Source organism: Cervus canadensis, chromosome 22, assembly GCF_019320065.1.
Source record: "Cervus canadensis isolate Bull #8, Minnesota chromosome 22, ASM1932006v1, whole genome shotgun sequence".
Taxonomy (NCBI): Eukaryota; Metazoa; Chordata; class Mammalia; order Artiodactyla; family Cervidae; genus Cervus; species Cervus canadensis.
The window spans coordinates 7,028,943-7,056,808 of NC_057407.1; the positions used below are offsets into that span (position 1 = coordinate 7,028,943).

General features: G+C 47.5%; 2 protein-coding genes and 1 long non-coding RNA gene across 12 annotated transcripts in view; 2 read left to right on the forward strand and 1 right to left on the reverse strand.

The window, feature by feature from the left end:
* Window positions 1–9,637, forward strand: part of SACM1L (SAC1 like phosphatidylinositide phosphatase) — a 66,996-nt gene extending 57,359 nt beyond the window's left edge. For both annotated transcript variants that reach the window (XM_043442197.1, XM_043442198.1), the window contains 7 exons: window positions 331–469; window positions 2,404–2,473; window positions 2,589–2,661; window positions 3,392–3,485; window positions 3,593–3,685; window positions 5,086–5,143; window positions 7,780–9,637. In XM_043442197.1, the coding sequence (XP_043298132.1) occupies window positions 331–469; window positions 2,404–2,473; window positions 2,589–2,661; window positions 3,392–3,485; window positions 3,593–3,685; window positions 5,086–5,143; window positions 7,780–7,916 (664 nt within the window). In that variant the 3' untranslated portion in view covers window positions 7,917–9,637. The remainder of the gene's footprint in view (window positions 1–330; window positions 470–2,403; window positions 2,474–2,588; window positions 2,662–3,391; window positions 3,486–3,592; window positions 3,686–5,085; window positions 5,144–7,779) is intronic.
* Window positions 9,638–11,273: 1,636 nt separating this feature from the next.
* SLC6A20 (solute carrier family 6 member 20) overlaps window positions 11,274–27,866 on the reverse strand; it is a 52,964-nt gene continuing 36,371 nt past the window's right edge. For 4 of the 5 annotated variants that reach the window (XR_006264424.1, XR_006264422.1, XR_006264425.1 and 1 more), the window contains 5 exons: window positions 22,448–22,652; window positions 20,469–20,628; window positions 19,714–19,879; window positions 17,133–17,399; window positions 11,274–11,398 (listed from right to left, as the gene is read on the reverse strand). Coding sequence is in view for 1 of the 5 variants with exons in the window: in XM_043442196.1 (XP_043298131.1) it covers window positions 17,250–17,399; window positions 19,714–19,879; window positions 20,469–20,628; window positions 22,448–22,652 (681 nt within the window). In the remaining 4 variants the exon portion in view is untranslated. Of the gene's footprint in view, window positions 11,399–16,917; window positions 17,400–19,713; window positions 19,880–20,468; window positions 20,629–22,447; window positions 22,653–27,866 lie in introns of those variants that run through there. The other variant, XM_043442196.1, reaches the window with a different exon arrangement.
* LOC122424446 lies at window positions 21,835–27,321 on the forward strand. Of its 5 annotated transcripts, none has more exons than XR_006264427.1 (4): window positions 21,835–21,991; window positions 22,170–22,377; window positions 22,470–24,744; window positions 25,281–27,321. It is a non-coding gene; the product is annotated as an uncharacterized LOC122424446 (long non-coding RNA). The 5 variants fall into 5 exon arrangements; XR_006264428.1 differs by having other exon boundaries at window positions 22,470–23,981; window positions 24,610–27,321; XR_006264429.1 differs by having other exon boundaries at window positions 22,470–22,995; window positions 23,701–27,321.

The window sequence follows — 27,866 nt, forward strand, 5'->3', positions numbered from 1 at the left end:
TGTACATTTCCTGTCTGTCCTTTAATTTACTGGCTTTAATAATGTTTCTGACATAGACCTGTGTTATAAGAGGGCTGTCCTTAGTGGGAGGGCTTCTCTGATAGCTCAGAGAAGAATCCGCCTGCAATGCAGCAGACCCTGGTTCGATTCCTGGGTGGGGAAGATCCCCTGGAGAAGGGATAGGCTACCCACCCCAGTATTCTTGGGCTTCCCTTGTGGCTCAGCTGGTAAAGAATCTGCCTGCAATGTGGAGACCTGGGATTGATCCCTGGGTTGGGAAGACCGCTTGGCTGGCTTTGGTATGAGAGTGTTTATACAAATATGTGTTAGTTATTTTCTAGTGGACCCAGCCGGCTTGGTGCTGAGTACCCAGGAGGGCGTGTTCCGCAGCAACTGCATGGACTGTCTGGACAGAACCAACGTGATCCAGAGCCTGCTGGCTCGCCGGTCACTTCAGGCCCAGCTTCAGGTGCACATGCTTTTTTTCTTTTATTAAGTAAAGAATTTTTCAAAACCAATAATAAAACACATTCATATGCCCCCGCCCTAACCCAGCTCTTTGTGGTTTTGTGTCTTGGCATCCATGGGTGTAGTTTGTGCATGACCACGGTCAGTGTGTGTATACAGTTTTAAAGTTTGCTATTTTGCTCTAGTATTATAGTTTTTTAAGAGTTGTACTGTTGTGCTGTAATTCAGTAAGCCATTTAGGTTGCTACATTTTTGGCTTATAAATAAGATTGTAGAGAATACACCTGTGTATAATATTATTAGCTTGAATTATTTCCTTTGAGTTAACTGCTACTGGGTTAAAGAGAATTTATACTTTCCAAGGGGCTTCCCAGGTGGCACTGTTTGCCAGTGCAGGAGACATAAGAGATGTGGGTTTGATTCCTGGGTTTGGAAGATCCCCTGGAGGAGAGCATGGCAACCCACTCCAGTATTCTTGCCTGGAGAAGCCCATGGGCAGAGGAGCCTGGTGGGCTACAGTTCATAGGGTTGCAAAGAGTTTGACATGCCTGAAGTGACTTTGCACTCAGCCAGCAATAATAAAAGAATCTTGCTAGCATTAAGTATTTTTATTTAGAAAGGTTTTCTAACAGTACAGAGTAGTACCTCTAGGTTTTTTTGTTTGCATCTCTTTTATTGTTGGCAAGGGATGTTAACACCCAGGTAAATACTTTGTGACACAGCTTTGCTGCACCAGTGTGACTGTGTTGTTGAGAAAGAGTAGGTATAAATAGTTTATTTTGTTTATATATGGAGCTAAAAATACATACAGCCTAGATTTCCAGACCTCAGTGGTGGTTGTTGTAAGGAGCAAACAAAATGCATCCCAAATGATTTCCTGCCTAAATTATTTGTAAGCATTCATCTCTGTTTATGGCAATTCTGTGGGACTCTGAGAAGAATTGTGGAGTAAAACACCTCCCCGAATCCTCACGTGGTCTTGCCGAAGGCGTGGTCACCGCCTTTGAGTACTCTAGCTTCTGTGATGCTGTGTCCTTGTCAGTCTGATGGCTTTACTTCAGAGGATAGTTTTCAGTAGAAACCATATTGGGACTGGTTGTTTCCAAGGCTGGTTAACAGAAATCTGTTGGACTAGGTTCTGTAATCTGTATTTAACTAATTTACATGCTAAAAACAGTCCTATAAAAGCTCAGCAACCTGTAGAGAGCCTTCGGGCAGGAGCCTGTCCAGCCTCAGGGCCCGCTGACGTGGGGCCTCCAGCTGTGCCTGTCCCCTTCCAGAGAGGGCCGGTCACTGGGGGAGTGAGGGAAGGGTCATCGGAGGCGAGCAGTGAAGATAAGTGGTTCTAAGAGGGTTGCGGGTCCGAAACAAGACCAAGGCGGGAGTCCCTAATCTGTGGTCAGTGAACTCCAAAGGGGAGTCCATAGAGAGACTCAGGCTGCCCGGAGTCCTGTCAGATGACAGGCAAAGGGCTGTGCTTCGGTGCAGTTGGTGGTGAGGGAGGAAGGTAGCGTTCATCCAGTTCTCAAAGGGCCCCTGGGTTAGGGGTAAGTGTGGAGCCAGCAGTCTGGGGTGCTGAGTTGTGAAGCGGGTAGAGGGTCCAGGTGATGGGAGGCTGGGGGCGGCAGGGAAGGAGGGAGCACTGACTGCGTGCTCCCCGCCTCTCCCTCTGCCCCGCCTCTGGGTTTACACAGTCCTGCCGCTGGGGCTGTGGTCTGGGGCTCAGGGGAGAGAGGGGCTGTGGCAGATGGGAGCCCAGACAGAGGGTTTGCAGCCGGGCCGAGCAGGAGAGGGCTGTGGTCCCCACCTACAAGGAGAGCGCCTCCCGCCTGCAGCCAGCAACCACGTGAAACTCTGAAGACTCTGCTTTTTGTTCCTAAATCACATGTGCTGAAATCTGTTAACATGTAAACGTGGGTATGATTCTTATTCCAGAGACTAGGAGTTTTGCATGTGGGACAAAAGCTTGAAGAACAAGATGAATTTGAGAAGATTTACAAAAATGGTAGGTCATTTCTTGAACAGAGGCAAGATTATTCAAATTTTGAAATAAATATTTTGGATTTAGAGCATTGATTGTCAATGATTATTAACTGATTTTTCCTTTTTTTCCCCCACAGCCTGGGCTGACAATGCAAATGCTTGTGCCAAACAGTATGCAGGCACTGGTGCCTTGAAGACTGACTTTACCAGGTAAGCTGTGCGCCGAAGTCACATTCCGGTCCAGGGGTGCACTGTTCCGGTGCATGGTAGACCGCTCGGGCGACTTTCACACGAGAGCTCCCACTGGTGCCTGGGCCTCGTCCCAGGCCATTAAGCTGGGACTCGGGGGAGATGAGGCCCAGGCGCCGGTGGCTTCTTAGCATCCCTGGGTGATTCTGGTGCACAGTGGGGTTGGGCACCTCAGCTCCTCTCAACCGCCTGCGGAGCACCTGACTCACCCCAGGCCCATTCAGCAGGTCTGGGGAGGACCCCGAGACTGTGTGCCCACGTGATGCTGGGGCTGGTTTCAAGGACCGTACTGGGTAGTGAGAGGTTGGGATGTGTTGCATTTGTTACAAATGTGGTTGGGTCTTTTTCTGCTGTATGGATTCTCTGGGAGCAAGATAAGATTTCTAGTCTGTTTACTTTATGCCACTTAACGTGGGTTATGCGTTTCTCTTCTTATTTCTTGTCTTTGCGAGTGGAACTGAGCACGTTTCCTCTTTGTGTCTCCTGTGGTAATGCTCTAGAAAGAGGATGCACATTTCTTGGACTCAGTACTGGTTTCTTTTGTGAGATGTCTTCTTTATATATTCAGGAATTTTAAAAAAGAAATCTTTATAATTTATTTATCTCCATACCACATACTTATTGGCTGCAAACAGTGTGAGAATTTAATATGCAAATCTGTAACTCAAAACTTAATCTCTTATTTAACCAGAACTGGAAAGAGAACTCAGTTGGGACTTATAATGGATGGCTGGAACTCATTAATACGGTATTACAAGAACAACTTTTCTGATGGATTTAGACAAGTAAGTTTGTTTTCTGATGCTAATTTGTGGTTATTTGGTGGCTGTATCTTTGTACTGTTCCCCATACCTAATTTGGGAGTTATTATTTTGCTTTTTTTCTCTTCTAGGATTCCATAGACTTATTTCTTGGGAACTATTCAGTGGATGAATTAGAATCTCATAGTCCGTTAAGTGTTCCAAGAGATCTGAAATTCCTGGCTGTAAGAAACCTTTATGTTTTTTAAGTTGTTAACAGCATTGTGACTGAAGGTACAGATGGTCCAACTCCCCTTGACATAAAACATAATGTTGCTCTAAATGGAACATGAACACTTAAGTTGCCGCAAGGAGCAGATCAGGGAGAAGAGTGAGGTCACTGTGGAATGTCGCCCTCTCTCACAGCTGACTGTCCTTTGCGGATCCTTTGTTTGGTTTTGTTCCTTTTCAAAGCATTGTCCTGGCTTTTGCAGTACAGTGGCGTGAATCAGCCGTAATTACACACATGGCCCCTCTCTGTGGAGCCCCCTCCCTCCCCACACCCGGCCCCTCGGGGTCATCAGAGGGCCAGGCCGGGCTCCCTGCGCCACACGGCAGCTCGTCACCAGCTCTGCATTTTACACATGACCACGTGCTGCTTTCTTCACTCGTCCCGCTGCCCCTCCCCAGCTGCGTCCACGTGTCCATCCTCTCCATCTGTATTTCCCGCCCTGCAGATAGGATCATCAGTACCATTTTTCTAGATTCCACATATGTGGGTTAATACACAGTATTTGTTTTTCTCTTTCTGACTTCACTCTGTAGAACAGGCTCTGAGTTCATCCACCTCACTAGAACTGACCCAGATTTGTTCTTTTTTTATGGCTGAGTAATACTCCATTGTATATATATACCACATTAAAAAAAATCTATAAACAATAAATGCTCGAGAGGATGTGGAGGAAAGGGAACCCTCCTTCACTATTGGTAGGAATGTTAACTGCATAGCCGCTATGGAGAAAAGTATGGCATCCTTACAAAAACTAGGAATACATCAACCATATGACCCAGCTACCCCACTATTGGGCATATACCCCGAGAAAACCACAGTTCTAAAAGACACACGCCCCAGTGTTCATCGCGGCACTGTGTATGATGGCCAAGACGTGGAGGCACCTAGATGTCCATTGCAGATGCTGTTTAAGTGAGAACACAGACATGGAGCAGGAGTGAGGGCCTCTCCTTTCGGGGAGACACTGCTTCCCCCGAGCTTCAGGATCTGCTGGAGGCAAACTTGTGACATGGAAGTCAGTGTATGTTTTCGTCACGTCTCTCGTTTTTGACTCGGTCACCAGACTTTGCAAGAGCCTCTCTGGGGTTTCATGCCAGTGGGCAGGGTGTCCTGGAGTGGGGCGCCTAGAGTCTGAGTAGACATCTGGGTGACCTCCCTCCGCTTTCTTCAGCTCTTCTAACCTGTTTGAAGATTTGGGCAGTTATGATCAAAACTCTAATGATGTTTTGCTGAAAGAAAGGTATTTTGTATATCAGATACAGAAGTGTTCTGTTGTCTTTCAGGGAAAGCAGACAGCTGATTTTACAATCTTTGATTAGCATCTTACGTGGTGGTTTCTGTTTCCTTTTCCAGTTGCCTATTATCATGGTTGTTGCCTTTTCCATGTGCATTATCTGTCTGCTGATGGCTGGTAAGTCTGCACTCATTTCACATTCATCTTTTAGACTGTTGAACTTTTCTGTACAGCATCTTGAGTTTGCGCCTGCTCAGTACATGGTGTGTCCCGTTAAGCTGAGTAAAGGGAGCAGGTGACGCGAGTCCTTAGATGTGACAGGAAGGAAAACATATACTCGGTAGCTTGATGGCGTGTTTTTTTCCACTTAAGCTTTTAAATTTTTTTTTTTTCTCGTTACCAAAGTAATACATAGTAATTACAGAAAATACAGTTAGAAAAGAAAATGTTATCACCTTGCCTTTCAGAGATAAGCTAATTATTCTTTAACGTTTTGATGTTTTAGTCTTTGTAGGTGTGTATGATTTTTTTTTCAAAAGGCAGATCCTATAAACTTTTTTGTACTGTCTTTTTCACTGAGCAGTATAAATATTTATCCATGTCTTTTACTTTGAATGGCTACAAAGTATTCCGTTGATGGATGTATAGTTTATGTGACCAACCACCTATTGTTGGGCGAGTCAGTCTTATTATAGATTAATACATAGTAAATTTAAATAGAAACATTGCCTAGGAACTTGAGCTAACAAACGGGTCTTACTGGTTTTCTTTTTCCTCTCAATATTTTCCTGTGTCACTAAGTTAACGGGGTTAAGTTACTTAGCTGCTTATTTAGTAACATTCGGTGCTCTGAGAGTGAGAGTCTGTGACACTCGTGTTTTGCCTGGAGGTGCAGCCTCAGGCACTTGAAGGGGCGCCTCTGCGCTCAGCCTCCGTCCTCTCAGAGTGTCCCTTTGTCCTCCCTGCACAGACCTCAGCTCCCCCTTTCTGGGTTCCACACTACGGCGTGTCCCTCCCTCAAGAGCACTCCCCTCTCCTGACAGCGTGAGCACTGCGGGGTCTCATCCTCAGAGGCGCCCTGCTCCGTGGCGTCCAGCACCCATTGGGTAGTCATGCTTTGCATACTTGCTCATCTTTCTGAGTGCACCAGCAGCTTTCTGAAGGCAGAGACCTGTCTTACTATTTTACCTCCTGCGCCTAGGATTCAGGGTGCACGTACCAGATTGCCTCAGCCATGTCCGACTCTTTGTGACCCCATGGACTATAGCCCACTGGACTCCTCTGTCCGTGGGATTTCCCAGGCAAGAATACTGGATACAGGAAGCCCTCAGCAAACGTTTCTGGAGTTAGGGCCTCCTGTTCACCCCCCACACTGATTCTGCCAGCTTCCCCAGGGGCGGCTCGGAGCCTGTTCGCCTCTGTAATCCCCGCATGTTTAGCAGTGAAGGTGGTCACCACACAGGAAGGAGCTGCCCTTCTGTTACTCTAGGGCAGAGGTTAGCGTATGTTTTCTGAAAAGAGCCAGACAATAAGTATTTTAGATTCTGCAAGCTACATATGGTCTCTCTTGCACACTGTTTTTGCAGCTGTTTGAATATGTAAAAACTCTCACAGTCCAAAAACAGGCTGGGGGCTCTCAAGTGCCGCATCGCTGTGTGCCGTGATGGGGGCCTGTGTCACGTTCGGGGCAGGAAGGAAAAGGAGGGATCAGCAGACTGTGCTGCTCACGGTTCTGTCCACGCCCTCAATCCCCTGACTTCTTTCTTTAACACACTGCCCAGTGGATGCCTTTTCTGGGAGCCACGCCACTGTTGAGTTAGCTTTGTTATCTTGGTCTTTTTATATACACACATTTTCCTCTAGAACGTCTGCAAAGGCAGGGACATCAGGACCAAGACTCAGCCAGAACCAGTGGACCATCCCTTTAGGGAGTGACCAGGGTGGACTTGTGAGGAACCGCCTTTCTCTTTATCCAGAAAGAGCTTTAAAACCCAGAGCTGTTAGAATTAGCAACTGTATAAATATGCATGTTGTACAAGTGAAGATGGACTGGATGCTGTGGATAGTAATCCCTGATGTCAGTTAGTTGTTGTAACATAATGATGTTTGTGGTGTTTAGATATGACAGTGTTTGATTTCTAGCCCCTACTTTGGTTTTTAGTGAAAGTCGCTCAGTTGTGTCCGACTCTTTGCAACCCCATGGACTGTACAGTGCATGGAATTCTCCAGCCCAGAATACTGAAGTGGGTAGCCTTGCCCATCTCCAGGGGATCTTCCTAACCCTGGAATCGAACCTAGGTCTCCCACATTGCAGGCAGATTCTTTACCAGCTGAGCCACAAGGGAAGCCCAAGAATACTGGAGTGGGTTGCCATTCTCTCCTCCGGGGGATCTTCCTGACCCAGGGATCGAACCCGGCTCTCCTGCATTGCAGGTGGATTCTTTAATGTCTGAGTCACCAGGGAAGTGTAGTCAAGTGGTTCTCAAGTGTGGTCTCTCGACCAGCAGCATCAACATAATCTGGGAACTTGTGAGAAATGCAGCTTCTGGGGCCCTGCTCCAGGCCTGCCAAAGCACACAGGCTGGGGATGAGCCCAGCAGCTGACACTGTTTCCAGCCCTGAAGAAGATTCTCGAGCCAGCCAGAGTTAGAGAACCACTGGTTCAAACCTTAACTGAGAGGTTCTTATGTTTTTCCTTTGGATGTGTTTGTAAACTTTAATGCTGTCAAGATGTGCTAAACAGCTGAAAGCTGGAACTAGTGTCAATAAAATGACTTGTTATTTATCAGTTCTTTGTTTTTTAAAATCAACAGGTGACACGTGGACAGAAACCCTGGCCTATGTGCTCTTCTGGGGAGTCGCAAGCATTGGAACATTTTTTATTATTCTTTACAATGGCAAAGACTTTGTTGATGCTCCCAGATTGGTCCAAAAAGAAAAGATAGACTGAATTTGTGTCTGTGGAAAGCGGCTTGGCCTGGAAGATTCCATCATGCAGAACTGGAGTCTTTACTGACCCGCTTTCCACGGCAGCCGAGATCTTTGTAAATCGTTTATCCAGGAGCACATCTTGTGCTTGGTGTGGGGGTGATGACTTAGAGTTGATCTGGTGTTACTGCCTTGATGATCTCTTTACTATATTGGCATAGTTATATTTATAATTTGAAGCTAGTCTGTAATTAAAATGTAACCTGAATTCAACCCACAGGATGGAAGGAACCTATACATCATCAGTTTAATCAGCCATTGAAGAATGAGTAATATATTTAAAAAATCTAGCTTCTTCCCTCATTTGAAACAGTGAAAATTATTTTTCTAGCTCAATTTATTGTCACTGTAGAAGCAGTTGCTATTAGCAGGCTTACTTTTCCATATACCTTTGAACTTTTCTTAACAGTTTAACAGTAAGCTAACTCTAGTCTGTTCATAACGTGTAAATCTCCTACATAGAGATAGTTGGACAAAATTGTCCATGACTACATAGTAGGAAAGAGGAGACCAGGGTCTGGTGTTCCTCTTGAGTTCTAGTTGGGCTGCCTTACGAGTTCAGTCAGCTTGAACTGTGCAGTTTAAGTGTGATGAAAAAAGTTCAGATATACTCTATCTTTTTTAAAAGGTGTAAATGAAATCAGCGAATGTAAAGTCTATTCCTCATGCTAGAGGTCCAAAGCCGCCTCGGTCTTCGGGATCGCCCCGGTGTGGGAAACACCCTCGCTTGGTCAGCGCCTCCCTCCTGACCCTCGAGCTTTCCCAGGGTCTTTCTTCGAGACACGCGGGTCCCTGAGCGCGTCTCATGCCGAATTCCATGTTGCACTTGGAGGCAGCAGCTGCTTTTCCACGCACGGTAGTGTTGACACTTTTCACTCTGTAATTATTTTTGTTAGTTCTCAGTAAGTGTGTCTGAAATTTAGTGCTTCCAGGTAGTTATCGTTCTCCAAATCAAGGACCAACTTACAGCTTTAATTTATGTGCAGAAATAAACCTGAAGAATACGCTTTAGAATCTGTGCATAGTTCTAATTAATAAGTCGGAAACTGTATATTGAAATTGTAATTATGAGGTTTAAAAACTAGAAAGTATCTAAGGTAGTGTAATTGCCACTATTTTACAATAGTTCGATTAAATACTGCTGCAATATTTGTGTTGTGCTTGAAAATATGTACAGGTTTTTTTTTTCCAATGGTAATAATATCTTTTGTTGTCCTTAAATATCTCTAAAAAGCGCCTTGATTTTAACATCACCTTTTTTCCAACATTATCATTGATAAACATTAATAAGAGTTGTTGCTTTTAGAAACTCTAAAGGAAATAATAGCTGGAAAACCCTCTGTAGCTTAAAGTCAGTCGTTAACACTCACAATAGGGTAAGTAATTAGAACTGCCTACTCTTAACTTGTAAATAGCATCATTTGTTCCAAAGAGGAAATATCAAAACTCGGTTCATGTCTACTGTGACGTACTGGGCATTTCACGTTAAGAACTTATTTCAACAACCACGACAAAGACCAAATCTGAACTGCTGATGTGGCTGTTTTGCAGTGAATGGGCTAATGTTAGTGTGTTAGACCTTGAGGTGTCAATATTTCAGAAACCTGCAGTGATTTTATTCCTAAATTCATGTACTGTCTCATCTGTAAGTGAAAATAAAATGACATATTCTTTTCTAACTAATTTTGGTGTCATTCCTGTGCCTTGTCTTCAAAGGGATATTCTTTTTTATTTCAGAATTTTAAGAATCATGCAAAGCAATGCACGGTCATCATTATCTTTAAAATACTGTGTTCTTTGCCACATAGGCCTCTCCGTTTTGGCAGTTTGGTTCATCAAAGCCAGTAAGTCACATTCTTCTTTAACCTCATCTCCGAAGTGTCCTCTCATCTCTCACGTGAGCCATATTCTCTGCACTAGAAACAAGTCACTGGGTCAGCGCACTCGGGGAGGGGACCACGCATGGTGCGGATACAGGGCGGGGGGCTCTCTGCGAGTCTAGTTGTAGCCTGGAAAGAGGGAGCGATCCAAAGTCGTGATTCAGAGCTGGTGAGAATCAGGTGTTTGCTGTGCTGTGCCTTTGGGTCTTCTGCCCATTTCTGTTAGATTGCCTGTCCTTAAAGATTTGTTGGAATCCTTGTCTGTAGAGGAATTCTCTGTGGGTTATGTGTACTGTATGTTTCTTCCAGTCTGTGACCTCTCTTCATTTTCTTGTGACTTTTGGTGGAAGAAGTGTGTGACTTCAGTGGTGTTGAATTTACCAAAAATTCCCTCCCACTGCTTGTGCCTGAGTAGGGCCACATGGCTCAACTCCAAGGGGGTCCTTGTGAGATAATTTTGTGTTTTCACCTTTTAGGTCTTTTTGCCTCCCTGTAAAGTAGGAAAAGGGTCTGTGTCCATCCAGGTAGATCAGATTATGCTGAGGTAACAAATGAGCCACAGATCTTAAGGGCATAAAAAAAACACGAAGGCTTATTTCTCATTGCTTCTGTGTATCCTTGAAGGGCCTGCTGCGGCTCTGTGACGTGCCGTCTGCTTTCTGGGGCCTGGTGACAGGACAGCTTCACACGGGAACATGACCAGTTGTCCTGGCAGGAAGGAAAGGGAGACATTTCCACCTGAAGGTGACAGCCCCTTCTGCTCACATTTCATTGGTCAGAGCAGGTCGTGTGGCCAAACCTGAAGTGCGGGACGGAGGAGCACAGCCCGGGAGGGACTCTGCTGTGATCCGACCCGCGGTCCAGTTTTCTTGTCCCGCGTGGTTCCCGGGAGAGGTACAGCACTGTCTCTGTAGGACTGCGGCTCCCCCCACTGCCAGGGGCGTCGGGCTTCTGCGCTGCCGAGAACGCATCCTCACTCCGACGCCTCTTGCAGGGTGGTCTGGCTCTGCCCTGAGCTCGGGGCCCCAGCTCCTCAGTCTGTGGGCCAGAGGATTCTCCGGGGGGTGTTTTGCAGTAACCCGAGTCCTGCTCATAGCTTTTTTTTTCTTTTGACAATAGGAATCTGAGATGAGAGCCATTTGCAGACATCAGATATAGTCACAGTTGTCTCAGCTCTTGGGCTTGTCAGAGGTTTGAAAAGTGACTCCTAGAGAGGGATGTGTGTGTAACGCAGCAGCACCAGAATTTTTTGTCTGGGATTTTTTTTTATTTACAGAGCATCCTGTGAAGCTGAATTTGGATAAGGCGCACATGAGAGCAAGCACTTGGCCTTGGAGTTGAAGAACGTGGGCTCTGGTTTGTATTTGGACCTCACTTGAGGGTTGAACTTGGTCTCTTCACAGTCTTTGATTCTCATCCACACGGCAGTTCCCTACAATCGCCATGCACACACACACCTGCCGAGAAGTCCAGGTAAGTCTACAGGCGGAAGGTCTTCCCCGAGGTCCAGCTCCCGTCCTCCGTGTTGGACATCATGCAGAGGCGCCATGAATGGGGTTTCACTCTGGGGAGCAGAATAGTTAATGAGTTGTTGTGACATGTGTAATTGTCACCACGAATGCCCTGGTCCTGGCTGAGCTGGTTAGATGGCCTGTTTGTTCTTAGCACTTCCTTTCACTGATTATTCTGAGCATGACTTTGTCTTTCCTTTTTGTTTTAGCCCAAGGCCCAGGCGTTCGTCTTTCTTCATTCACCATTTTCAGTGATTCATGCCTCTTGTGTATTTAGTTTTCTAGCTGTACAGAGCTACTGTGTCATCCATTAAAATATCGGCTTACATTTCATGTCCTAAATTGATTTCCTGTTACAGTCAGGTTTAAGCGTAGACTCTGAGGTGAGAAGCAGAAAGTACAGCTCGTCAGTCGTGTCTAGGAGACCTGGAGATGTCCTTCTGTCTGAGCCTTTGGGAGCAGACCTCCTCCTGGGCTCTTTACTCCGCACTCTCGCCTGCTCATGTCTCCTCCCGGCTCTACCCCTGTCCTGGCTTCCTGTTGCTGGAAGGCAGTCTCACGGTGTTGTGAGTCAGGAGGGTGACTCCTGTGATCCAGGGGGCGCGTATGGGGGTCTCTCAGCTGACAGAGGGGCTGGTCTCCCTGGCCCAGGTTGGTCTGGTGTGACACAAGGGAGGCTGGAAGGTGGATGCCACTGGTTCTGTGAGCTCAGCACCTCCGCATGGCCCTGCCGCCTCGGGGCGGCCCGAGTGAGGGGTCCGGTAATCCAGGTGGAGGCCTCTGTGGTCGAGCCTCTGACATCAGGTACCTGGTCGGAGCACTCAGAAGCCCATTCAGAGGCCCGGGGAGGCACACAGACCCCCTCTCTGTGAGAAGGACGGAAAGGAAGCCGTGGCTGTGTCTGCAACACTGGGGTTTTTGTAGCTTTCCACCCTAGGCCCTCTTCTCCACGTACACACTTGCCCCTGGTGATGCTGTTTAGACCCCTGGTTTTGAATAGCATTTTTATACTGTGATTCCCAAAAATATACCTCTAGATTGGATCTTTCCCAAAGCCTAGATTCTAATGTTCAACTGCCTACCCCATATTCCCCCCTGATTCACAGTTGCCTCAAACTAAATGCAGTCTAGCAGAGGTTTTTTTTTTCTTTTTTCCTTTTTCCAGAACTCTTGATTTATATACTCTGTAGACTGGTTGGTTCCATGCCCAGCTTTCTCCATTTCAGAAAATGCCACCAACATCCACCCAGTAAGTGTGACATTATATCCCTCTCCTTCTTTCAACTATGCATCCTGTCCATAAGCAAGTTTTGGCAACTCTTCCCTCTAAAATACACCTCAGATCCACCAGTTCCTCACGTCAGTGTCCACACCAACCACCGTCTCGCCTGTGGACTCACTAACCCCATGTATAGCCCCTGTGGTCCCTTCTCCACAGCCATGAGTGATCTTGCAATGTCAGCTGGTTGACACAGGGTCCCATGTTAAGACCCTCGGGTGAGATTATGCTGCTCTCTGAAGAAAATGAAACCTCATTGTCATGGCTACCAGGACTCATCTGACCTCTGTAGGGGACCAAAAGGTCCCCTTCTGCTCCCTAAGCCCACCCACCTTCTCTCTCCTCCCCAGTCTAGCCGCAGGCCTCCTTTCTGCTCCTTCTCCCTGCGGGCCTTTGCACTGCTATTGCCTCTCCCTAGATGGACCTTCCAGCAATTCCAGTAACTACAGTTCCTTCTTCTTCAAAATTCAGGCCCGCTTCTCCTCCTCAGCCACTTGATATTAGCATTGTTCCTCTCACACCGTTACTGGGCTTGTTTATTTCCTCCTTAGAAAAGATTGCAGTCTGTAATCGTATCATTTATTACTGTTTCTGTTCCCTTCTAGAGTCTAAGAGCCATCAAGTCCAGGGACCAGAACTGTCCCTAGAACCTCCCCAGGGCTGCTTTTAACAGACTCCATGAAGGTGGATCCTGTGCAGGTGGGCAGTAGCCAAAGGACCCGAGATTCCCCTGAAGAGACCGGTCAGAAAGCTCTGGTTGAGAATTTCTTATTTGTAGATGTACTTTTTGCCTTAAAAGGAATTTTTAAACTGGTCACTCTTTTTCTTTCTTTCCCTGAATGTTCAGTAGAAAATGTTGGGTGAGTCCTTTTCCCCAGCTTTTCTGTCTATAAAGTGCAATAGCCATAATTTTTTATGTACAATAACTTATAAAAAAAAACCTAACACAGTAGGTAACACAGCCTTTCCACCCCAGGACAGTTCTGAGGTCACACCCAGGCCTACTGAGTGGGTTCTCGTGGCCTCCGCCAACAAGGGATCCTGAGGTGGGCAGACTACCCAGGACCTCTCTGTCTCTCAAAAGGGTTGGAAACATTCTGCAGCAATTCAGAAGAGCTCACATGCTGCTTAAATCCAGCAAATTGGAATTTTTTCCCTGATTTTTCTTTGGGATGCTGGCCTTCCTGTTACCATGTGACTCTGTTTTCAGGTGATGGCCTTCACACACTACTGCACTGGTGTGGTCAGTGCATGGGAGGAAGCAAACATAAAAAAGAGAGCAGACAGATTCTCTGTTCCTTTATTTTCCTTTTTTTCCAAAATTAGGTAGTATGTTTACAGAATGAGGGGGAAAATCTGTGTTTAGAGATTTCAAAACTACATCCCATAAATGACCAAAAAGATCGAGAGAGATACTTGTTTAGGGTTTTATTATGACAGTGGCTAAAAACACAAATATTTCCCTACCTGATTTTTTAGCACTAGGAGTTGGCGTGTTCTTAGTGTGAATAGAAGGCTCTCTGGAGTTCCTGTCTGGTCCTGATGTCATGGTACTGCTAAGGGTGTGGGGATGGAATGTGCCTTTCTTTCTCCAGCCTCTTGAAGGAGGGTGGACGGATGCCAAGATGACTACTTTGGTGCAGTCCCTAGAAAACAGCCAGGAAAGGCCTTTTTGAAACAGGACTTAGTGGTTCAAGAGGATGACTGTGAAATGTTCTGCTCTTCATGCAGTTCTCAGAATCCAGGATAAAACTGAACCGAAACTGGAGATACTTTTCATCTGGAGCACATTAGTCTATAATAATGGTTCTTCATGTGTTTGACTTTTGTGAGCAGAAATTATTTTGGAGAAGTGACTTTTCCATACAAGTGCTCAAAAGTGCTCTCAGGACTTTTAAAGGTCACTTTTGATGTAAATGTGCCTGAACGTTTGACCCGTTCCCCATCTCTTCAGGAGGGCACCGGTTCTCAGGTGGGCAGGTTCCAGGGGGTGGCCTGCGCACCAGGAGTGGTAAGTGCAGCCAGGGGGCTGGCAGGGACACCGTGGTGGAGGACCACCGAGGTCCAACCGCTGTGAGTGCGGTGCTGCTTGAGGACAGAATTTGTGTCTGCACTCCTAAGGGCCCTGGCGTTCGGGGCTGAGACGCCCCGCGGAGGAACATCCCCAAGAGGGGTGGCCTCTGTCCTAAGGGATCGTGACTGAGGGCTGAGGTGGGGACCGAGCTGTAAGGCTGTAGGAACAGACTCGGTGTTATTTACTGTCAAGTGTGCCCACTCTTCAGGCTTTGATAGCTGAGGGGTCTGGACACTGAAGAACCTCTGATGAGAAATCACAGGACTGGCTAGATGTGGTACGTAAATGCATACATTTTAAAGCCAGGTGTTTTTTTTTTTTTCTATTACAGTTTATCACAGGATGTAGGATACAGTTCTGTGCCCTTCAGTAGGACCATGCTGTTTGTCCATCCTGTATATAGTAGGCCCAAACTCCCAGGCCATCCTTCAGCCACCATACTTCCCCCTTGGCGACCTCAAGTCTGTTCTCTGTGAGTCCATTTGCATTGTGTTTTAGCTTCCACTTATGAGTGATATCATGATATTTGTCTTTCTCTTTCTGACTTACATAGTATGATAATGTCTAGGTCCATCCCTGTTGCCCTAAATGGCATTATTTTGTTCTTCTTTATGGCTCAGTGATCTTCCATTGCATATACGTACCACATCTTTCTCCATTCATCTGCTGATGGACATTTAGGTTGTTACCATGTCTTGGCTATTGTGAATAGTGCCGCCAAGAACATAAGGGTGCATGTATCTTTTTGAATTCTAGTTTTGTCTGGACATATGCCCAGGAGTGGGATTGCTAGATGATACGGCAACTCTAGTTTTGTGAGGAACCTCCATATTGTCTTCCAGAGTGGTTGCACCAGTCTACATTCCCACCAAGAGTATAGGAGGGTTCCCTTTTTTCTACACTTTTCCAGCATTTGTTATTTGTAGACTTTTCAGTGATGGTCACTCTCACCAGTGTGATGTTTTAATTTGTAGTTTTTGATTTGCATTTCTCTAATAATGCATCTTTCTTGTGCATATTGGCCATCTGTACATTGTCTTTGGAGAAATGTCTGTTTAGGTCTTTTGCCCATTTTTGGATTAGGTTGCTTTATTATTGTTGAGTTGTATGAGCTACTTGTAAATTTTGGAAATTAAGCCCCTGTTAGTAACATCATTTAGAAATATTTTCTCCCAGTCCTTAGGTGGTTTTTTTGTTTTATGGTTTCCTTTTGCTGTGTAACAGCTTATATGTTTGATTAGGTCCTATTTGTTTATTTTTGCTTTTATCTCTATTGCCTTGGGAAACTAACGTAAGAAAATATTGGTATGGTTTTTGTCAAGAGAATGTTTTGCCTATGTTCTCTTCTGCGACTCTTATATTTATTTAAGTCTTTAAGTCATTTGGGGTTTATTTTTGTATATGGGGTGAGGGTCTGTCCTAACTTCATTGATTTACATGTGACTCTCCAGCTTAGTCCACACCATCAAGCGGTCTTAAGTTGTAAGAGAAAAGCCATCTCCAGCTGATGTCCCAGGTGAGTGTTTAAGTGTCTTTAAAGATGTCTGTACAATCTACCCAAAGAACCTTCCTGTGCTTCACTGAGATCATGGGATTCAGGAATGTTAGAACAGGAAGGGACCCTCTCAAGTCAGGATGACCTTGACCTACTTACTGCTACAGGTAAAAAGATAGCAGATGTTTGCACGGTGGACTAATGCCATGTCATAAATACGGTTTCTTCACTTAAAAGAAGCTCTGTTTGAGACCAATCTTTCTATACATTTTAGAAAAATTTATGTACAGGTAAGTAATTTAACACTGACTGTAAGCTGTGATCATGGTCTTTCCTATAGAGAGCTGGTCATTATGTCCAAATATTGCCTATGGGAATGTTGGCTTCACTTTCATCCTTGCAGTGGCTCTGGCAGCTCATGAAGGCTCTGAGACACTGGGGTTTGGGTTTGTTCATGGGGAGGACTGGCCTTGGCCCCACGGAGAGGCCGCAGGTGAGGGAATCGTGACCTCCTGTGTGAGCCCTGGGCGAAGCCTCTCTTTCTTTATGGCCAGCCCATCCTCTCAGGGAAGGAGAACACAGCTGATGGCAGGTTCACCGTGACTGAAAATAGAACTTATTTTGCACTGATGACATTCAGATTTGTCATCTTAGGCACCGAAAACTCCTTTTACCAACTTCTCTACAAACGAATGCCCTCTAACGTTTTGAGATTTCTTCAGGGGAAAAAAAAAAAACCTGCTAAAATTTTATTTCATAAAAATTAAAGTCAGATTTCAGTTCACAGTGCACCCTGCTTGTTGGACTTTGCTGCCATCAAGCAGCCACCTTCCAGACTCGCCGTGGGAATCCTGCCTCTCTGGTGGCGGGGAGGCGACGGGGACACAGGGCCGCCTGCTGGGCGGGACGGGGCTCCTCCTCGGGGAGTCACCTCCTCACCTTCCTGATCGGCGAGAAGACAGCGGACCGAGTGCATCCGGAGTCAGGATTTCCGGTAGCAGCTGATGTGCCCCGCTTTGGGCGAGCAGCCGGCGTCGGTCCTGGGGTGCTCGGCTCTCAGGCCACGGGGGCTGTGTCTCCCCGCCTGAGGCAGCGTGTGATGAGCGTGCCCAGGGCCCCGAGTGGGATGCACATGGTGGAGGAGGCCACGAGCAGCCCGATGACGGCCAGGGCGTGGGGCGGGTAGTCCTTGGTCACCAGCTGACCCTGAGGAGAGAACCCGAGTGTCAGGAGACGCCCCGCTCCGCGCACAGTCACTAGGGACCCGCGGGGCAGACGCAGCCCCTGAGCCCTGAACACAAGCAGCGCGCCTGCTGTTGGGAGCGCCCATGGGAATAAGAAAGGCTGGTGCTCAAGGCAGGAGCTCCCACCGGCCCCAGAGTGCAGCCAGTGATGCGAGAGGGCTGGACTTTAAATTTTATTTAATGACTTCAAAACCGCCATGTGCATTGTTAGCTACTAAGTCCAGTAACGCAGCTCTCGTCTCAAGAGAAGGGTTGATGGACTTAAGTCGGCAGAATTTGTGACGTTTCCTTAAATGCGAAATGGATGACAAACCAGTTGAGGCCCCAAAGCCAACAAATGCTGCCTTCTTGCCAAGGAAGCCTGCTGTCAACCAAAGTACATATGATGTGTAAACCAAAACGCCACGCCGAGTGTGGCTCTGGGAAGCAGCCCACGGACCTCTGTTGCTCTTTGTGTTTTACGTGACGCTCAGATACAGAAAAGGCTTTGACACACACACTAAAAACGCTCCAGAAAGTAGTCAGAGAGAGAACCTTCCCCGACATAATAAAGGCTATAAACAACAAACCCATAGCAAACATTCTCAGTGAAAACCTGAAAGCATTTCCGCTAAGATCAGGAACAGGACCATTCTTAATCAACACAGTTCCCCCCACTACCTGTTTTGGGGGCTTTATGTGAAGTGTGGTTTTGTAGACCTGCTTTGTATTTGTAGGTGAAGATACTAGTGTTCTCTTTTCCATGTAAACTGAATAAATTGCCCTCTCAAATTACTATTTCTATGACTTTATAACAGCCTCTTTCTCTCATAATCAGAGTGAAAGGGTATATTGTATATGTTCAGTCTGTTCTGAAATCGTTGAGTACACCCCCTTAATGATTTTGTTCCCCCTCTTTTTATTTACTCAGGAATTAGACATTTTAAAAATGTCCGAGACTGGTAATAAAGAAGCTTGCAGAGTTTTAGCCAAACAGCATGTACATCTAAGGAAACAGAAAGCAAGCACTTCGGCTCTGAGTTCACAAATCACTCCCATGTCCACACAAAAGGGATGAATTCCCAGATGACCATAGCAGGAACAGCGCCTACTACAAGAGTAAGTGGGAATCTTTATATCCATCACTTTATGACTTTTTCTGGGATGCTCACTTTTAACTTTCTGTATTGGAGAATAGCTGGTTAACAATGTTGCGATAGTTTCAGATGGACAGCAGAGGGACTCAGCCATACATGCGTATGTGTCCATTCTCGCCAGACTCCCTCCCATCCCGGCTGCCACATAACATGGAGCAGAGTTCCCTGTGCTATGCAGTAGTGGGTTTATTCAGTATCATTTTGGAAGTCCTAGCCACAGTGATCAGAGAGGAAAAAGAAAGAAAAGGAATACAAACTGGAAAAGAAGGTAAAATATCACTGCTTTCTGTGTATAGTATGTCATCTGCAAATCCTAAAGAGGCCACCAGAAAACTACGGGTGCTAATCAGTGAATTTGTTTAAAGTTGCAGGATACAAAATTAACGCACAGAAATCTCTTGCATTCCTATACACTAACTATCCTATAACTAACTAAAAGATTGGAAAGAGAAACTAAGAAACCCATTTACCATCACAACAAAAAGAATAAAATACCTAGGAATAAACCTACCTAAGGAGGCAAAAGACTTGTACTCAGAAAACTATAAAACACTGATGAAAGAAATCAAAGATGACACAAACAGATAAAGAGATCTACCGTGTTCTTGGACTGAAAGACTCTATACTGTGAAAATGACTATACTACCCAAAGCAATCCACAGATTCAGTGCAATCCCTATCAAACTACCAAGGACATTTTCACAGCGTTGGAACAAAACATTCCACACTCTATATGGAAACACAAAAGACTCGGATTTCACAAATTATTAGAGAAATGAGAACTACAATGAGGTCTCAGCGGGAGAGGGGGATGGAATGAATTGGGAGATTGGAATTGACATATGTAACATGGTGTATAAATAGATAACTACTGAGAACCTGCTCTGTAGCACAGGGAACTCTGCTCAGAGCTCTGCGGTGACCGAAATGAGAAGAAAGTGCAAAAGAAATGGATGTAAGTCTGACTGATTCACTCTGTCACGCAGCAGGAGCAAACGCAACATCGTCAAGCAACCATACTCCAATAAAGGCTGAAGAAAGCAAGGAGCTGGATGATGGTTCCCCATTGCGACAAACAACTGCCCCTATTCTGGAGAGGCACTTGGTTTCAGAAAGCGAGACCCCCGAGACGGCAGATACCTGGGCAGCGTCCCAGGCCTGGTACCGCAGGGTCCCTGTGATGATGTAGTCGCTCAGGTAGAAGATGAAGAGGCTGATGATAAGCAGCGGGCTCACGCCGCCCCACATGACCTTCCAGTACCAGTTCAGGGCGCGTCCGGTCATGGCCTTGAGCTCGCTTTCAAATCTGATTGGAGAGTGGGGAGAGAAAGTCTGGATTACCCGTGCTCTTGGAGGCAGGCGGTCCAGGCCACAGAGCTGTCTGTGCGTAGGAAGCTTCTGTGCTGGGCACCAGTGGTGCTTGGACACGACCACGGGGCCCTCTTCCGGGAGGTCAAGGGCACAGGCTGCCACCAGCGGGGCAAAGGGACCGCCCACAGGTGAGTGGACATCAGGACGCACCCCTGGGCCTGGCCTCCAGGTGGAGGCCACTAATGCAGACAGGAGGGCAGCGCCCAGCGCCGCGGGCACAGAGGGCCTGGGGAGACGCCCGCGAAGCCGGCCTCAGCCCCGGGGACCCCGAGGGCAGCCCTGCCGCCTGTCAGCAGCTGTAGTGCCTGCAGCCCACCACTGTGATCTCCATCCTGTCTGCGAGCGCGCTCTTTGTCTCTTATAACTTGACTCTTTTACCTGAGTTTATAAATAGCATGATAGTATCTGTCTTACTGTAGACTGGAGAGACTTCTCCAGGATTCTGGAAACTACACTGAGAAAGTGCTGGGAGTCGTGGCCTTCGTGGGTGCATTTCCCGGCCGTTGTCAGGCGGCGCCTCCTACCTGCTCAGCCCGTACAGGTAGCACATGGCGACCGTCTCCACCAGGACGATGAGCAGCAGGGACAGCGTGGCAGCGTAGTCGTTGAAGATGTCGAACCAGTAGCTGCCGGCCTCCATGGTGAACACCATGCCGATGGCGCAGTTGGCGAGGCACACCAGACCTGGGACCACAAGACCCCTGCTCACCCACCTAGACAGCACCTATTCACCCAGCTTCCGTGGGGCCAAGGTGGTGGGAGGCGTGTCAGCAGGACTTCCCGACACTCGTTCACGGAGGGGTCTAGCAGCGGACACCCGACTCAGTGTAAAAGGTAAAACTGGGGCATTGCTGTCTAAGTGATCTCACCCGGGCTGTGGGTCTGCTTATGTTGTTTATCCCAACAACTCGAGCTTGTGGGAGGTGAATTGGGGGGAGGAGAGTTGAGCTGCAGGACCCCCAGTAGAGGACTCCATCTGACCGGAAGAGAGAGGGGTAGGGAGGGGGAGAGGAAACAAATGCTGACCCAGATCCCACGGCGCCTTTGGCATTTGTCCCCCGCCGGCTCCTGAAGGCTGTGAGTCAGGTAGCAGGAGCCGAGCCCCCTTTTACAGGGTGGGGGGAGCCACGGCTCAGAGATGTCAGGTAACTTTCCCAACGTCACACAGCACGACAAGAGACAGTGATGGAATTCAGACACCCCCCCCCCCAAAAAGTATGAGACCCTAACGCTCCCCCCTTCGCTGTCCACTGCCACCCGCCATGAGCCCCACCGCTGTCCTGAGGGGAGAGCAGGCTGTGAGCCGTCGGGGAGCTGTAGGCACACAGTGCTGGCTCCTGGGAGGAGAGGCACTGGTGGGCGCTGATGGGCTGTTGTACATGTGCTGGAATGGTGTCATCAGAGGCAGGGCTTGGGGGTCCCAGGGTCCTCCAGACACTGTGGGTTGGAGCGGAGCAGGTGGGTGGTGGAGTGAAGTGGAGAGGCATGCTTGTCCACTGAGAGCAGAATGGGCAGATACGTTGTGTGTGGGGTATCAGTGGATTTTTTCACAGACAGAAGAGAGACAGATGATTGCCACTTGCCACTGGAGTGTATGGGTGTGAGAGCTGGACTACAAGGAAAGCTGAGCACCAAAGAATTGATGCTTTTGAACTGTGGTGTTGGAGAAGACTCTTGAGAGTCCCTTGGACTGCAAGCAGATCCAACCAGTCCATCCTAAAGGAGATCAGTCCTGGGTGTTCATTGGAAGGACTGATGCTGAAGCTGAAACTCCAATACTTTGGCCACCTGATGCGAAGAGCTGACTCACTGGGAAAGACCCTGATGCTGGGAAAGATTGAAGGCAGGAGGAGAAGGGGACGACAGAGGATGAGATGGTGGATGGCATCACCGACTCAGTGGAGATGAGTTTGAGTAAACTCCAGGAGTTGGTGATGGACAGGGAAGCCAGGTGTGCTGCAGTCCAACGGGGTCACAAAGAGTCGACTGAACTGAACCAGAGTGGATTTCACAGACTGAGTTTGAATGACAGCCACAGACAGACAGGGTAAGTATAGTGTGAGAGCAGGAACACCCTCAGATGGTAGCTGCTGGGGTGGGGGCGTGCTGACTGGACAGCAGCGGGAGGGGGCTCTTGGGTGAGAGGGAGGCTCTGTACCTTGAGTCGGTGGTGGTTCACTGAGAGTGTGTTTAAGAAATGTACAAATTGTCATGGTTATTCTTAGGTCAGCACAGACAAAAAAGCAGGCTCTCTGAATGCCTGAAGAGCTTGGAGGGCCATGTTGGGGAATCTGGCCTTTGCTGAAGGTTGGGGTGACCACCTGACTTCCCCATGATGTGGAGGACCAGATGTGGGGTGAATTACATTCCCAGAGTGCCTGAGAGCGCCACGGCAGGACTCCCAAGAGGATGCGGCAGTGACTCGGGGAGTAGGTGAGTCCTGAGGACACAGCCTCTGCCCGGCTCCCCACGCCCCCACCGCCTTGGTGCCTGGCCCACTCACCGGAGATGGCCTCCTTGGGCAGGTAGCTGGAGATGACCTTGCTGTCCATCAGAGGGGTGAGGATGGCGGCCGTGTTGCCCAGCATGCTCCCGATGCCCAGCAGCAGCAGCATGAAGAAGTAGAGCACGGACCACAGCTGGGACACTTCCATGTTCTTGATGGCCTCCGTGTAGACGATGAAAGCCAGGCCAGTGCCTTGAACAGCCTGTGTGAGGTAGGAACACACAGTTACACACCCAGGGAGGTTAGGACTCCCTCAACACAGCCGCTGCTAAGGTACCTGGGGCACCTTTAAATCAGCGAGGAGATCCCACACTCTGAGGTTGACCTGGGCTAGAGAGAAATGTCACTTGTCAAGACCTCATACTTGACTCTTAGTGCACTCAGTGTTTGAAGTAGTTTTTTCTGCCCGAACTTACATCATTCTCTACTAATAAAGTATTAACAGCTTGGAATAATTGTTGCTTCCTAATCAGGACTGAGGAGGTGACCTGGGAGTTGAGATGGTGAAGGCACAGCTAAGAAGACACAAGAGCATACAGAAGCAGGTGAGGAAAAATCACTGCAGGCGTCTGTAAAGATGAATCCAGTTCCTATTGAACTCAAACATGACACAGTAAACTACGATACTGCAAGAGATTAAAAATGCATCCTTTTTGAAATCAGGCTTAACTGATTAAGCCTAGGGTATATCCTGGCACCTGAGGTGCCTGGGATTCCTCGATGGAAAGTCATGAGTCCCTGTGAGGAAGGTAGGAGGTGACAGCTTTCCAAGGAGACCTATAGTTCCTAGTATCCCCTAGATGGGAACCCAATCTCTATTTCCAAATGAGCCTTCCTGCAGGTATACCAGACCTCCCACAGCTAAAGGATGGCGTATCCCGGGGCAGAGCAAGTTAGAAAGTCACCCAGTCTTCATGGCTCCTGGAGCAGAGGCCCCTTTGCCCTCCTTCTTAAAATTCGTGAACTACATAACACTGGTGCAGGGCTTGGAATTGGTCTAGAACTTGATTATGAGAGGAAAATGAGGTAACGGACATCCCAGGGACAAGGCTTTTTCCCCGACTCCGGCCGCCCTGGTGAGCAGAGTAGGGGGTGGAGAAGTGCTGCCTCCTTGTGGCCGTTTCCATGAACAGCAGCCTGGAACGCTATCCTTCTGGGTACCTAATGTGCATAAGGCTTGAGGGGCTGTGAGGGATGAAAACATCAGCTAGGGCCAACTGGGGGGTGAACGTGTGTTTTTCTTTTTAAAGCCCCTGAAAAGATGCCCAGTATCTCCAGTGCTTAGAGAAAGGCAGGTGAAATCTACAACGAAGTATTCCTGGCACCTGTCATCCAAGAGACGACACAGATGGGGAGGGTGTGGAGAAAAGTGACTGAAGGAAGGTACCTGTGGAAAGCGGAGTGGCTCACAGGCAGTATGCAGAGAAGTGACGCGGTCCTTAGGAAAGGAAAGGTGCCACTCCCTAAAGCTCCGGCAGTCCCACCCCTGCTTGCGTGTGGGGAGAGGAAACCATCGTTCGAAAACACACACGTACACGCTCCATTGACCTTGCCCATCCACCTGCAATGGGCAAGGCATGGAAACTACTGAAATGCCCGGCGACAGAAGAAAGGGTAAAGACGACGGGCCTCATATAAACAACGGACTGCTACTCAGACAGAAAAGCGAATGGCAGCACAGGCCTGACACCAGTGTGGATGGACCCGGGCGGGATCTCACCACCTAAAGTGGGTCAGACAGAGCGCCCGGGCACACACGGTACCACTTACAGGTGGACGCTCTGAAAGAACGGACTAACACACCGAGGAAATGGAAACAGCCAGCTCAGGAAAGAAACTCTTCTGACACGGCTAATGTGGAGGGTGGAGAGGGGAATTAGGAGGTGGGATTCACTGGTATTCAGTGAGGTGTGTGTATATGTGTGTATATATATATATATGTTATGTATATATCTGTATCTTAAATAGACAGTGAACGAGGGCCTACTGCAGTGCAGGGATAACTACTCACTCAGAAATGAATATCACCCAAAATCCAAAGATAATATGGTCCTTGTATATGTGATCCTGAGTCCAGTTACTAATGATTTCAACACGGCACTGTTTAGGAGATGATAAAAAGTGAATTACTTTAGAAATACCTCCTCTTTTCCATTCAGGAATACACAATTCGAGATGGGGTCATATCCTGGAACCCGAAGTGGCTATGACTCCTCAAAGAGAAGTCATGATTCCTCTAAGTGGGGAGAAAGTGACAACTTTCCATGGAGGCCACAGCAGACCTGAAGTGCCTGGTGAGCCCTGGATGGGATCCAATTAGATGAGCCTTCCTGCAGGTACACCAAACTTCCTATGGCTAAAAAATGGTGTTTCCCAGGGCAGAGTGAGTTAAAAAGTCACCCAGTCTTCTGGAGCAGAGGTACTTTGGCCTCTTTCTTAGAGTTCTGCATGCCACTGGTGCAGGCCTTGGAATCGGTCTAGAACTTTCAAGGGGTAAGGAGAAATGAGACCCACCTTGGGTGTCTTTTCTGGCACTCTTGACCTGATTGACATCCCAGGAGCAAGGCTTTCTCCCAGACTCTGGTTGCCTGGGAGACCAGAGTGGGGATGAAGTAGTGCTGCCGCCTTGTGGCCGCCTGTATGAACGGCAGCCTCCAGCGCTTCTGGTTCCTTTATATACACAAGGCTCCAGGGGCTGTGAGTGGCCGCAGCTCCCAAGAAATCTACTGCAGGAGGTGAGCCCATAAAAAGTCAACTGGGACAAACTGGTGATAAGCCAGCATCAAAGGGTGAAGTAGAGTGAACTTGCGTGTTTTTTTTTCTTTTTTAGGTCCCTGAAAAGATGCCCAGTATCTCCAGTGCTTAAGAGAGAGGCAGGTGAAATCTCAAATGAAGTATCTTCTGGCACCTGTCCTCAAAGAGACGACACAGAATATCTGATGGGGAGGGTGTGGAGCAAAGTGACTCTGAGGAAGGTATTTGTGGAAAGCGGAGTGGCTCACAGGCAGTATGCAGAGAAGTGACGAGGTCCTTAGGAAAGGAAAGGTGCCGCTCCCTAAAGCTCCGGCAGTCCCACTCCTGCTTGCATGTGAGGAAAGAAAACGATTGTTCGAAACACATGTACGCGCTCGTTTGGCCTTTGCCCATCTACCTGCAACAGGCAAGGCATGGAAACTATGAAAATGCCCGGTGACAGAAGAAAGGGTGAAGAAGATGGGCCTCATATAAACAACAGACTGCTACTCAGACAGAAAAAAGCCAAGCACACATGATATCACATATACATGGACACCCAGATAGCACTGAACTCACCAAAAAAATGTCAAACTTGTTTTCAAAGGGGCAAGATGGGGAGGGTGGAGAGGGAAACTATGAGCTTGGAGTTCACAGCTCCACACTGATATACATGTATTTGTATATATATTTAAGATAGATGATTTAGGAAACCCTACAGTGGAACACAGACAACTCTCTTCACTCTGCAAATAACTGTGTCCCAAAGAATCCAAGCAACAGTCATCCCATGCACATTTGAACCTGAGTCCAATTCCCATTCAACTCATACACGATTCTGTATATTAATCATAATCCAGGAGAAAATAAAACTTGACTTCACTTTAGAGATGCCTCCTCTTTTCCATTCAGGCCTGGCTGGGCTGGGCTGGGGTCATATCTTGGAGCCCTGAGGTAGCTTGGATCCCAAGTTTGACAGTGGTTGTTTCTAGGATCAACCACCTTAAAACCTACGTTGAAAGTGAAAGTGAAGTCACTCAGTCGTGTCCGACTCTTTGCAACCCTGTGGACTGTAAAACCTATGTTTCTGGGTGCTTAATAAGCAAAAGGCTTGAAGGGTGTGAAAGACCACAGCTCTCACGAAGTTCTGTAGGAGGTCACGGAAGAAAAATTCATAGAAGAGTCTGCTTGCCACATGCCAATTTCAAAAGGAGAAAGTTCACTCAACCTGTGGTTTTCTTTTTAAAGCAGCTGAGAAGATGCTCAGCATCTCCACTGCTTAGAGAAATGCAAATGAAATCTACAACAAGGTATCTCTGACACAAATCATCAAAAATCCTACAAACAATACATGATGGAGAGGGCCTGGAGAAAAGGTACCCTGAGCAAGGTATTTGTGGAAAGGTAAATTGCTCAGAGCCAGTATAGAGAGAAGTAGAGAAGCTATTTAAGAAAGGAGAACTACAGCTCTGTACATTTGGCCACGCGCTCCTGCTTTTATGTCCAAAGAGAAGATCAGCAGTGAAAATCACACACTCCCTCCCTTGGCCTTTTCCCGTCTACCTACAACAGGCAAGGCATGCAGACTATTGTCAGTGACAGTAGAACGGACAAAGATGATGTATGTATACATCTTATACAAAGAAGACACCATGTGTACAACAGACTATTACTCAGAAAACCAAATTGCAACACACCATTGCCAACAGTATGCATGGACCCGGAGAAGACCTCACTAACTCAAGCAGGTCAGACAGAGGAAGACCAAGCTGATGATACCACTTCTAGGTGGAAGCTAGAACCGAACTGTAATAATTGACAGGGAAACGTAAACACTCACCCTCAGCAAAAAAATTCAGAGTTTCTGGTGGAGCATGATGGCGAGGTTGGAGAGAAAAAATCACGAGGTTAGCCTGAACTGGTACACGCTAATATACATACAAATGTAAATAAACAATTAATGAGGCCCTACTGCATAACACAGACAACTCTACTCTACAAACACTGTCACAAAAGAATCAAAAGAAAAATCGGTCCTTGTTTATGTGAACTTGAATCCAGGTCCTATTGAACTCAAAAGACGATACTGTAAATTGAGCATACTCAAGGAGAAAATAAAAATTCAATGTAAGAATGCCTCCTCTGTTTCACTCAGGCCTAATTGATTCTGGTTGAGCTCATCTCGTGGAATGCGGAGGTGGCTTGGATCCCTATTTTGACAGTCATGAGCCCCGGTGACCGGGGGGAGAATGGGACAGCCAGCATACAAGCCACCTTGGACCTGTAGCGCCTGCTCTCCTCTGGATGGGACCCTGATCTCTAAATACAGTCGAGCCATCCTACAGGTAAACCAAGTCTCATACAGCTCAAGGGTGGTGGACTCCCTGGGCAAGGAGAGCAAGCCCCCTGGTCTTCATGGCTTCTGGTGAATAGGTACCTCTAGCCTCCTTCCTTACAGTCCCTCAGTTGCATACCACCAGCACAGTTGTTGGGATCTGTCTAGAAGTTTATGGAGCCAGGAGAAATGAGACACAAGCCCTTGGGTGTCTGTTAGGGCACTTTGCACCTGATTGACAAGCAAGAAACAGGAAGTTCTCCAGACTCTGGTTACCTAGGTTACCAGAGAGCTGACGCAGAAGTGCTGCCGCCTTGTGGCCGTTTTTAGGAGCAACAGCCTTAAAAC